The 12,245-nt window shown below is 39.5% G+C and overlaps 3 protein-coding genes across 6 annotated transcripts in view; all 3 read left to right on the top strand.

Annotated features, from left to right (window-relative positions):
* The window catches only part of LOC106812288 (glucose dehydrogenase [FAD, quinone]-like), a 64,314-nt gene extending 62,461 nt beyond the window's left edge, over positions 1-1,853 (top strand). For all 4 annotated transcript variants that reach the window (XM_014816125.1, XM_014816124.1, XM_014816122.1 and 1 more), the window contains exons 9-12: positions 248-428; positions 581-688; positions 889-1,006; positions 1,315-1,853. In XM_014816125.1, the coding sequence (XP_014671611.1) occupies positions 248-428; positions 581-688; positions 889-1,006; positions 1,315-1,447 (540 nt within the window). In that variant the 3' untranslated portion in view covers positions 1,448-1,853. The remainder of the gene's footprint in view (positions 1-247; positions 429-580; positions 689-888; positions 1,007-1,314) is intronic.
* A 713-nt stretch (positions 1,854-2,566) lies between these two features.
* Positions 2,567-9,146, top strand: LOC106812286 (glucose dehydrogenase [FAD, quinone]-like). Its single transcript, XM_014816120.1, has 8 exons — positions 2,567-2,671; positions 3,343-3,551; positions 3,961-4,150; positions 4,448-4,576; positions 4,733-4,854; positions 8,300-8,485; positions 8,640-8,793; positions 8,923-9,146. The coding sequence occupies exons 1-8, from the start codon at positions 2,605-2,607 to the stop codon at positions 9,144-9,146; spliced, it is 1,281 nt and encodes a 426-aa protein (XP_014671606.1). The 5' UTR covers positions 2,567-2,604.
* A 117-nt stretch (positions 9,147-9,263) lies between these two features.
* On the top strand, positions 9,264-10,897 carry LOC106812285 (glucose dehydrogenase [FAD, quinone]-like). Its single transcript, XM_014816118.1, has 5 exons — positions 9,264-9,275; positions 9,404-9,584; positions 9,833-9,940; positions 10,045-10,162; positions 10,765-10,897. The coding sequence occupies exons 1-5, from the start codon at positions 9,264-9,266 to the stop codon at positions 10,895-10,897; spliced, it is 552 nt and encodes a 183-aa protein (XP_014671604.1).
* Positions 10,898-12,245: the final 1,348 nt, after the last annotated feature.

The following is a 12,245-nucleotide window of genomic DNA, read 5'->3' as shown; positions in this document are numbered from 1 at the left end:
ACTTACTGTCATATGTTCATGGTCCTGGCTTCGCGTTTACTTGTTTTTTACCATTACAAACTTTGTTTCGATCAATAGTTAGATATATATATATATATATATATATATATCTCTTTATAATTATGTTTGTGAATTTAAACCTGTTATTAACAAAAATAGAAGGTGTAAGATTGAATCGTTTAAATCAACTACCATGTTTATGTGCACCACTGCATGGTAAACATATTCGTCTTCTCCTGAATGTTAGTTCATTAGGGATGCGAAATTTTCTACGCAAGTGAATCGTCCTCTTTTCTCGTGGGTACCAACTTTGTTGCAACCAAAAAGTGTCGGTGACATTCGTCTGAAAACCATCGACCCGCTGGATTATCCACTTATAGATCCACGTTACTACGAGAACGAAGAAGACGTTAAAACTATGGTGGAAGGTAACCAACAGATGTGATTATTATTAGCTAGCTCTCATTGAAATCATAGCTTCGTGTGGTTCCCGGATACGCAGTTTTTTTTTTACGCGGACATAGACCTGAACGCGCGCCGCAGAAATACAACTAACTCAGACACATGTGTAATTTAATAGGAATCAAGATTGCAATGAGACTTTCAGAGGCGGCGGCATTCAAGGTTATCGGGGCAAAAGTGAATCCACATGCCTGGACCATTCCAGGATGCACTCAGCACGGAAAAGGTGACGCATTTATATTTATATTATTGTCACATGCCTGTCTAGAAGGGGAGCACTGCACTGGGTAGATACTTTGCTTCCTTTCCCAAAATACGACGCGTTATTACCGCCAATAGTAAACGAAAGATAGTATGAATAATTGAAACGTCTTAGAATCCGCCGGGTCTCTATAATGCTTCATCTGCCATGATGATCATACACAGGTGACAAATACCTAGAGTGTGTTGCACGCAACATGGCTGCTACACTTTACCATCCGACGGGAACCTGTAAGATGGGCGCCAGCAACGATCCGTCTGCCGTCGTTGATCCGCAGCTGAGGTTAGTAAGGAAACATTTACGGACAGTCCGAGCAGTTGGGGTCACTTCTTTAAGAAGCACGCTCAATTTTAGCAGGCACAATTAGTATTAGAAGCACGGGAATAGAAGGTAAAGCCTATGCTTTCTATAATAAGGTTCGCGTAAGCTTTAAATCTAGGTTTATTCATAACTGGCCCCCATTAAGCGATATAGAGTAAGTTTGTTTTAACGTTGGTAACCTGTTTAATATTTATAGTTAAAATAATATGTGCGATGTAGTAATCATGCGACTCGTGCCAGTGTATGATCTACCCGCTCGTGTGTTTTAGGGTACGTGGAGTAGAAGGACTGAGGGTCGTGGATGCCTCCATCATGCCGGATATCGTGGCGGGAAACACGCATGCGCCCGTCATCATGATCGCTGAGAAGGCTGCCGACATGATACGCGCTGTAAAGAAGTGATGATGCAAAACTACTTCATTTCATTTATATTTTGAGAAAGCGTAGTATCTGAATGCAGTATAGGCGCAGCCCTAGTTGATATGTGCAGGTAGATATATAGTGACGAGAGATGCTATAGCTCATCAGCGACTTACAAAACGCTGGTGCATTGTGAAATCACCCTTTTTGCCAACCTATTGGATCCTATAATTTCCACAATCTGCTATTCCTATGCTCTTCAAAACAATGTATTTGAATAGGAACGTATTTATGTTTAAAAATAAAAATTTGAATTATGACCTTATTTGTAGAATATGGCTCTGTTGTTCTTAAATATCTAGTCCTCTAGCTCAAGTCATCTCAGTCTTATTACATGAAGCTTATTTGAAATAAGGAGAGTAGTAATGTAATATACTACATTAATATTATCTCATAAGTACGTTGTTTATAATGTTTTGAGAGTAAAAAAATCTCGTAGAAAATACCCTAAATTGAACTTTAACTATTGTAAAGTGTTTGGAGCATAAGATTTACAGGATGTATCTGCACACACCCGATGTCAGATATTGCGACAAACTTTATTCGTTCAGTTATATTAATACGAATATTTCCACTAGTTAGATTTCTATAGGGTCTTGGACGTAAACACGACCTATATTTATATATAAACCTGAATAAGGATATAGTAGTGATATAGCGATAACATGTCAGATCTAATATTTGTAGATCAAAGGAGGTGACACTGGCGAGTAAAGGTTTCTAGTAGAATAAATAAAGCCAAAAACAGTGTGCCGACTGGACGCAAAACAGTGCATTCTGCCCGCTTAGCTAGCTGTAGCTAGCTAAGCAAATGTCAAATAATAAATCCAGCTGCATATATAGTCTGGAGGAATGATATACCCATTCGAATATATAGGCCTTGCATATTAAATCAACATTTTACGATAAGACGGTTTCATCACACATGTGGACTTCAGACCTCACCTTTGGTCCAATATGAACAATTTGGTCAAATATTCTGGGTGTGTATATGTAGGCACACTTTAAACCGTGAAGCGTTTCGCTGTTGCTGGTGCTCAGTAAGGGTGAGCTGGACCAGGGCTCTGGTTCTGCTGGGTATTACCATGATGAAGAAGGCACTGCTTCCCCTCGCTGTGCTGGTTGCAGCAGTGCTGTACATGAGAAGCGGTCAGAACCTCACATACAGCGTAGAGGATCCCGACGATGTCTACGATTATATTATAGGTGAGTCCAACCCCACATCTGTGTCGAGTCTAGAGTGTCCCGCGTGTCTATCTTAAGTTATAGCATCGGAATAGATGTCCGTTGTCCACAATTCTTCAACGCACTTTTAGAATATATCTGCGTGGATAATCAATGTGAGCAGAAAATAAACGGATAATTACGAATAAAAAAACAACGTAACAATATAAACTCCTGAATCCCACACCGAAAGATGCAATCTCTTGAGAAAGGCAACGAGCTAGTAATCAGTGGGATGGATCTCGAAGATTATGAGCAAATTATTCCGAAATCGAATATGTAGGCCTACTGGAAATATATTGATAATATAAGGAGTGAATGAAAACATTTTTTTGTTTTAACGTTTTCGTTTATTTTGTGTTACTGTTATGCTACTTTGCTTATGTTGTTGAACATGTTTTTATTGTTTGGTTTTCTTGTTGTTATAAGCACACTGATTGTCACTATTCTGTCCTGATAATAGGAAAGCTGATGGTCGTTCAGGTATTGAAAGTATAACTATAACTATAATCGATAGATATATATAGAACATTTAATAATAAACGTTACTGTGGCAGGTAATAGTACGGACCGGGCAGTAGGGATCAACACGCGTGCTGATAATAATTATGATCACAGTTATGGGAAATGTTTCACGTGCTGCATCTCTATAGGAGGTGGAGGGACGGCAGGATGTGTGCTCGCTAACCGCTTGTCTGAGGATCCTGATGTGAAGGTACTGTTGGTTGAGGCAGGAGGAGAACAAGCGGGTAACAAGAACATAGCTAAACCAGCTTTCCACGCGTTTCTGAAAAACACGAACGTAGATTGGAACTACAGAACAGTGCCACAGAAATTCTCCTGCCTTGCCTGCGAGAATAAGGTAAATCTCTACTTGTCCCATGTTGTCATTTCTACAGCTTGATAACGGTTGCCACGTAGTATGTAGGTTGCCATTACCTACAACTCATGATAAGATAAATGCGAAACTAAATGTCACAAAAAACGAAGCCGCGAAAAAAAAACTCGCACATATTTTCATTGCAACCGGTGTGCCACCATCTAATGCGACGTTATCGCTAGTGACATTATCTTCTGTGTCATAACGCCTGTCATCATTATCAACACGATGTTCCCCTGTTATATTCCATTCTTATAAGCAATACCATCCTGATTAATACCCGCTGTGCTCTTCGGTGATATGCCATCTTGTATCAGAACTGATCTTCTACCGAGATATTTTTATTTTGCCATCTGAATTGCTGATGTTCTATCGCATTAACAACGTTTAGCGAAGCAAATGGCCGAGAGGAAAGGTACTCGGGGGTAGCAGTTCTATAAACGGCATGGTATACATCCGTGGTTCTCCCGAAAATTACAACACATGGGAAAGGATGGGAGCAACGGGATGGAGTTACAAGGACGTACTTCCGTATTTCATGAAGTCCGAAGATATGCAGATACCTAAACTGAAGAACTCCGGTGAGTACTGTACGTGGTAGCACCTTTTTTAAATAGGAATTGACATACGCTAACATAGAAATTTCCCGTTTTAATAAGTGGAAAGAAGGAATCCATTGTATGACTAATTCTACGCAATATATTTACAGCAAAGTGCTACAATACTTATAGCAACTTGGGAAAGTATGCAGTCACACAATGTGATTTGATGTGGTATCAAATTTGCAGCCTGTACGGGGTATTGACGTTATATTAGCTACAAAACTGTTTGACGTAGGCTACAATAAATATGTGTCTACCCTAGAGATTTTCTTACAGAGTACCATGGTGTGGGAGGTCCTCTTACTATCACGCAGTCAGCCATTACAGAACTTGTAGACGTGTTCTTGGATGCAGGGCGGGAGTTAGGTTATAGAGTTGGCGATGTAAATGGAGAAACCCCTTATGGTACGTGTTCGAGATTTCATCCTATTTCTTTTAAATTCAGAAATAAAAAATTTGTTTTAATAATATCTTAAATATATTATGATAAGTTATAACAATATTTTTATTATTACAGTATGCATTCATATTCATTGAGCTAATATGCCTACTATTTTAAAGGAGTTATGAAGACACAATCAAACATCAGAGACGGGACGCGCGCAGACACTGCCAAAGTTTTCCTTCAACCTGCCATACGCAGATCAAATCTACACGTCATCACGCATGCCCATGTCGCAAAGGTAATAGCATTTCGATATTACGTGAGAAACATATTTGATGTCAGATTTATAATAACTTTAAAAGCGTTAAACGCATTTACTCATTTGATCAGATAACCTCTAATCTTAACATAATTATGAGCTACTTTAAAAAAAAAAAATATATATATATATATCATAGTCAGTAATAAAGATCTGGATTGTATAAAAGTTCGCTTGCAGTCTCTACTGTCGGTAGAGTGGCTCGATGCATTAAGTTGCAGAGCGTAATAAATTGTAGTCTGTAGATAAATTAAAAGCAAAATCACTTTTAGCTTGTTACTGCCAGATGACCAAGGTGACACTAGACCGAGTGTTCACGTTTACGCGATCAGTCAGACAGACTTTTAAATGAGGAGAGTAAAAGCCTTATTACAGCATAATCTATAACCATAATATATAATATCATGAATGGCGACCTAATCTGTCTTAGTTTTTGCTCATTTGTTCATGTAGCTTCTATGACGTCTCTAGTAGTTAAAAACATCGATCTATTTGTTCTGCCAGGCTCTAAGTTGTCTTTATTCTGGCCTTTTGGGCTTGTTTTGCTTTGTTTCCTAAATCTTATTGTCCGCCATTATATCTGAGCCGATCTATTAAAAGACAAACATCAACAGCAGTTAAATCGTAGACTTAATATCAGAGGGCTGCACTGGATAACTATAGTTATTAGTACTGATGCGCGGGATACCGGCGTCTTGCCTCCCGGAAAATCAAGTGCGTTACTACAGTGCGGCTGGTTGGTTGAGAAGAAAATACCAAAAAATCTTAACTATTCTATACTATCCATGCATCTATACATGCATTCATCCCATCCAACCATGCCATTCCATTCCATCAGTCTCATCCATGCCGATCCATCCCATCCCATCCATATCCCATCCCAATGCCATCCATCTCGATCGCATCCCAATGCCATCCCATGCCACCCATGACATCCGATGCCATGCCATAGCGCATGCCTCCGAATCCCATGCCATGACATGCCATGCCATCCCATCCCATCCAATCGCCATCCCATCCCATCCCATCCAATCCCATCGCACCGCATGCCAATGCCATATGGCCATGCCATCATGCCATGCCGCAAATGCCATCCCATAGCCCATCACTGTCCATGCATCCCATGCCATCCACCATCAACCATCGGCCAAACAGCTAAACAAATAATAAGAAATTAAAAGATTAAATGTATGATGCGGATGTTCTAACGCGCAATTAGCCACTGCGCGCGTTCAAGCGGTATACACACGCAAATGGAATTTCATAGCGTTATCGTTGCCTTGATGTTAATTCTGAACGCAGACTGGGGCAGACGCAATCCTATTGAAATGAATAGAATTTTTATCCATTATTTTAACTATTCTAACTTTTTTTAGCCAAACCTACCCTCCCAGAACGTGACGTGCTGATTTCTGAAAAAATATCTTAGTTTTCGCTCTAGGCTGCGGAGTTCTCTAGTTATGCGAGTACAACTAATTCGGCTGAACAACTTTATATATTATAATATGTTTATACTTATTTAATAGTGTATTGATCAATATATAATATCATTGGCATATAGAGTTATCTGATACGTTATATATATATTATAGCTATACCCGAGGGCTAGTACATAGCATAAATATTATATACACACACCAGTTTTCGAATTTACAATCATACTTGCGACATATAATATATATAAATAATATGATAATATATAACTATAATTTAATATATATAATAATATATGCGATATATATATGTGGATATGCTATGTATGTGTTATATATATGTATGTCATGTGTATATATATAGATATGTGGTATACATATATATATATACTAGCGGGAATACCGCACGGCGATGCCCGGTTTGTAAAATCATGGCGTTACTGGCAGTTGGCTGACGGCGGCTTGGTTGAAAAAAAAATACCCCAAGCCAAATCTAAGCTATCTATCTATCCCATCGCATCCAGTGGCAATGCTATCACTGAATGCATGTCATCCATCCATGACCCTATTCCATTTCCGCGATCCCCATCGACCATCCCATCTCATCGCATCGAATCCAATCGCCATCCATCCCATCCCATCCTGATCGCATCCATGCCATCCACCATGCCCATCCCATGACATCACCATGCCAATGCAATGCCATGCCATATGCCATCTCATCCGGGCCCATGCTCACATCGCATCCACCAAATGCCATCCAGTGAACATCACATGCCCATGCCATGCCATGCCATGCCATCCATTCCATGCCAATGCCATCCCATCCCCTCCATGACCCATCGCATTGCCATCCATGCAATCCCATGCAGTCGATACATCCTCATCTCATCCCAACCAGTAAAAAATAATATAAAGCAAATCAAAAGATAAAAAGACATTAAAAACTAAAATAATTATATTAAAAAAATAACAAATCCAAATACAATAAATAAATTAATAAATGAATTAAAAATTAAACGATAACTACATACTAAAGAGTAAGGTAAAAGGAAAAAAGGACAAAAGTGGGGAACATAAGTTTCGCACCAGCTGGGACTCGAACCCCATGAATACTGGTGTAGTACGGTAATCGTTCATATTGACGATTTTATGGTACACATGCGACCGTTAAAGGTATACATCATTGGATTCACACGTATACGTGATGTTATCTGTACGCTACAGCCATCTATTGATGAGATACGAATTTTTTAGATTTTTAAAATTTTTGTTTCAGCAGAGTGACCGAACACCTCCAGACGTGCTGATTCTTGAAAATATCTTTATGTTATTCCTCTAGGCTCGCGGGGTTCTACTTTAGTTTATTGCGAGTACGGATAATTCGGCATGAAACAACATTTATGTATATAGTAGTAGTATTATATATATATATATATATAATTACATATAAACTATATAACATATTATATATATCTAAGTTATCCTAAACCGGCCCTTATAGAGCTCTAGAAACTGCTGTTGAATGTTTGTTGTTATAGATCGGATCAGATATAAATGGCGGCAATAAGATTAGAAACAAACAAAAAAAGTCAAAAGCCGAACGCAATAGACCAGCAGAACAATAGATCAATTTAACTATAGAACTATAGAACTACATAACAATAGATAACTAAAATAATAGCGCAATTCATGTATATATAGGTTGTAGTATGTATATAAGTTTTATTCTTCATCAAAGTCTGTCTGATGATCGCGTAAGCGTGAAACTCGGAGTAACAGCTAAAAGTGATGTCTTGTCTTTAATTTATCTACAGTCTAAGATTTATATATATATATATATATATATATATATATATATATATATATTATTGATAATTTTAAAGCTTTCTTGATTGATAATTCAATAATCACTAGGTGTTGTTGGAGGGCGAATGTTCGTGGATTTCTAAGCGCAGTCACGCCTGTATAAATAATCATTTACACTCAAGGGTTTAGGAATTTTCCAGGTGATGTTCGATGGCAAGAGGGCGGTAGGCTTGCAGTTTATTCATGGTGCCGAGAAGAAACAAGCGAGAGCGTCTCGGGAAGTGATCCTCTCTGCTGGAGCTATCGGCTCTCCTCACATCCTCCTCTTGTCTGGCGTTGGACCCAAAGAGCAACTTGACCAGTTCAATGCAAGTTAAAACATAATCATAATGCATTCACACAATGGCGATTCATTGTTGTGTGAATATTTATTATAATTAAACCAGTTCTATGTTGCCATATATCATGCGAAGTAAGAATTTCATGTACATCTATTGTACATGTATCTTTGTATGTTTACAGATACCGCAAGTCGCTGACCTTCCAGTTGGAAAACATCTGCAAGACCACATTGGCATATTCTACCCAGAAAATTTTATCGATAAAAATATTTCAATGATAAAATCAGACATGCTAAGCTTTACGACAAGGGTTAAATGGGATTTGCTTGGACAAGGTAAATAAGACAACAGGTTCACATTATAATACAGAAAATTAAATGGGATGTGTTAAAAGGGATACAAAAAACTAAAATTTTGCGTTCATCTAGATTCTAGACTATTATACTCGGGTTCCACTATTATAGAATACCATGGCATCAGTGTTATTGCAGGCCCTCTGTCGGCTACCGGCTTAGAAGCCGTTGGCTTCTTTCATACAACCGGCCTGGAGAAGGAAGGCGTGTCCCCTAATATGCAGCTGCATCTGGCCAGCTTCGGAATGGGATCTATAGATGAAGATTTTGCATATAACCAGCTAGGATTTGAGAAGAAGGTTCATAGCTTTACCATTCTATTGACTATTCTTTGACGATCGCGTACTAAAATCTACTCATGGGTTGCCATCTAGATGTTAAGATCGCTTAAGTCAGCGGTTTATAGTGTTGGCGGTACCACTGGCGGGACTGTGGGGTTGCTAATTGGCGCTATGCGGCAAGTGGTAGCTTTTTATGGTAGGATAGGGGGGCATTGGGGATGAGTTTAATAATCCAAAGGTGGGTTGGCCCGAAAACAATTGGAGAACCGCTCTATGGTCTAGCATCTGGGATTTTTCATTCTTGATTCTAGTTCATAAAAGACGCTAACTATGCGGCCCAAGAGGATCGCTATCTTTTCTCGTTGGTACCAACTTTGTTGAAACCTAAAAGTGTCGGTGATATTCGCTTGAGAACCAGCGACCCGCTGGATTATCCGCTCATAGATCCACGTTATTACGAGAACGAACAAGACGTTAAAACTATGGTAGAAGGTATTGTGGAAATCGATTGATAATTTGTTTTGAGAATATTGCATTAAAACAGACATACAAACACCGGCGCCACACATAGACTCGCACACACGTGCAAGCACACGCATACGCATGCACACACCCACACAAACAAACAAACACACACACACACACACACACACACACACACACACACACACACACACACACACACACACACACACACACACATCCCCGCAATCTTCTTAATCATGTTCATAATTTAACAGGGATCAGGCTGGCTATGAAGATAACAGATACGGATGCATTCAAGGCTATCGGCGCAAAAATGAATCCCAATAATTGGAATGTACCCGGATGTACGCAGTACGGGGAAGGTAATAATACATTTCTAGTATAAAGAAATAGGTTAGCCTGTCTTAAACATTCTAAAAGTAAAAGGTCAGCATAATACTTCATCGATTGTGCTAATATTACACAGGTAACAGATATCTGGCGTGTGTTGTACGCACCATCTCCCAAACAATTTTACATCCGACGGGAACCTGTAAGATGGGTGCCAGCACCGATCCATCTGCCGTCGTTGATCCGCAGCTGAGGTTAGTGGGGAAACATTTGGTTTCATTATTTATAAAAGCTCGCTCTAACCGTGAAGTCTAAACAACATTGTCTGAGTGCAACTGGTAAAGTATGCCAAGTGGCTACTCGCAAGCACCGCCACTATTTCACTTTTAATGTGGCTACGAACACAGCTCGCTCAATCGTTTGCGTCGAGCTTCGATTAGGAGCGGGCGACTAAACCCTAGGAGGGGCGGGCTAAGCCAACACGTTTATTGTAGCGGACCGGGTCTTTTATTGTACGACGGGCTACAGCGTTAGCCAGCCATGATGCCGATATTCCTTGCCGGGTTCCCTTTTAATTTACTGTATAGCATTGCGGTAGAGCCAATTAGGGCGACATGGTCAGAGGCATACTGGTCTTTATCAGGAACAGATTCATGTGATATTAGAAGCAATATTTTGATATAAACGCTATGCTTTTGTTCAAAAGGAGCATCACGTTATACGAGCGCGTTTGCTGTATTGTTTGTAACGTGTTTATTATGTTCATAACATAACTTGTTAACTTCGCAACGCTTGCCAAATAGTTATCAGGTGACTCGTGTCAGTGCATGACGTGCCACCCGTTTGCGTGTTTCAGGGTGCGTGGAGTAGAAGGACTGAGGGTCGTGGACGCTTCCATCATGCCGGAAATCACGGCAGGAAACACGCATGCGCCCGTCATCATGATCGCTGAGAAGGCTGCCGACATGATACGTGGCACGCAGAACTGATGTGAAACTAATACGAGTGCATTTCATTTAGTTTCCAGAAAGATCGATATGCGAATAAAGTAACAGAAAGTTTATTTACAGCTATAGTCACATCGCGATACAGCCACTTAATTGACACGTGATTCAGTTAGGCTTGCCTCATGTGGATCCAAACTCCATGACAAATGGCGCTCTCGCTATGGCTCAATTCACGTATTCGGAGTTGCACGAAGAGGGCGCTGCATGCAGTTTGATGTGGATCGTGGCTGATCAGCTTTTAGATTTGCCACGGAATGTCATTTGTGTTGATGTTGGAACATATTTCTGTCACATGCTCAATGGCAATAGCTCAATAATTAGGCGAGCATTATATTATCAGGAGTAAGATAATATAGGTATTATGATATTACTCCTGATATTATAACAACCCCGGTACTTATTACCAGTAGTGCTTTGCGCCGGATTGACAAGTGCATGGAAATGTAAAATTTCTGAATAAAGTGTGCTGAGTGAATAAAAGCGTACTAGATGAATTATCATTGGAGATTCTATTAATATTCTATTTATGGGATCATGATTATGATACGTATAGTGATCTTAAGCTTGTCGTAAATAGGGGGAATAAACTGCTGGGTAAACAAAGTTTCTATCGTTGGATACTCGTGAAGTTAAGCTGATGATGCGTAACTTAAGTTGATGATGCGTAAGCAGCACTGCAAATAGATATATATTACTAGCCTTTCAACGGTCGGTACTGCATACTATGGGAGGGGATGTGTCAAAATTCAAACGTTTAATTGATCGATTGATTGTTCAATTGAACAGTTGTTTAATCATTCAAACGTTCAATTGATTGATTGATTGTTCAATTGAACAGTCGTTTAATCATTCAATACTTCAATTGATCGATTAATTGTTTAATTGAACGGCCGTTTAATCATTCAAACGTGTAATTGATCGATTAATTGTTTAATTCAACACTCGTTTAATCATTTAATACTTCAGTTGATCGATTGATCGTTCAATTGAACACTCGTTTAATCAATTGACAAATCAAAGGCACAAATACTGAATAGGCGTCTTGAATCATAGAATGGACAATTGAGCAATTGCGAGCGAACGACGTCATGGCATAATGAGATGCCTATATATAGATTTTAAGCGCGATTAAAAACCACTGTTCTGATTGGCTGGAATTCAATCCCGCTTAAAATACATTTTAAGCGCGATTAAAATAGGTAGGTTTGTGTGTGTGTGTGTGTGTGTGTGTGTGTGTGTGTGTGTGTGTGTGTGTGTGTGTGTGTGTGTGTGTGTGTGTGTGTGTGGTGGGGGTGTGTGTGTGTGTGTGTGTGTGTGTGTGTGTGTGTGT

Source organism: Priapulus caudatus, unplaced genomic scaffold (assembly GCF_000485595.1).
Source record: "Priapulus caudatus unplaced genomic scaffold, Priapulus_caudatus-5.0.1 Scaffold630, whole genome shotgun sequence".
NCBI lineage: Eukaryota > Metazoa > Priapulida > Priapulimorpha > Priapulimorphida > Priapulidae > Priapulus > Priapulus caudatus.
This window is presented reverse-complemented; position numbering and strand designations above follow the sequence as displayed.

Bases quoted from the DNA above. Each gene is read 5' to 3' on its own strand.
- LOC106812286 (XM_014816120.1), top strand. From the start codon at position 2,605: ATGAGAAGCGGTCAGAACCTCACATACAGCGTAGAGGATCCCGACGAT. The intron at 4,855-8,299 runs GTAATAGCATTT...TTTACACTCAAG, and splicing joins CGCATGCCCATGTCGCAAAG to GGTTTAGGAATTTTCCAGGT. The intron at 8,794-8,922 runs GTAAATAAGACA...CCACTATTATAG, and splicing joins ATGGGATTTGCTTGGACAAG to AATACCATGGCATCAGTGTT.
- LOC106812285 (XM_014816118.1), top strand. The intron at 9,585-9,832 runs GTATTGTGGAAA...ATAATTTAACAG, and splicing joins CGTTAAAACTATGGTAGAAG to GGATCAGGCTGGCTATGAAG. The intron at 10,163-10,764 runs GTTAGTGGGGAA...TGCGTGTTTCAG, and splicing joins GTCGTTGATCCGCAGCTGAG to GGTGCGTGGAGTAGAAGGAC.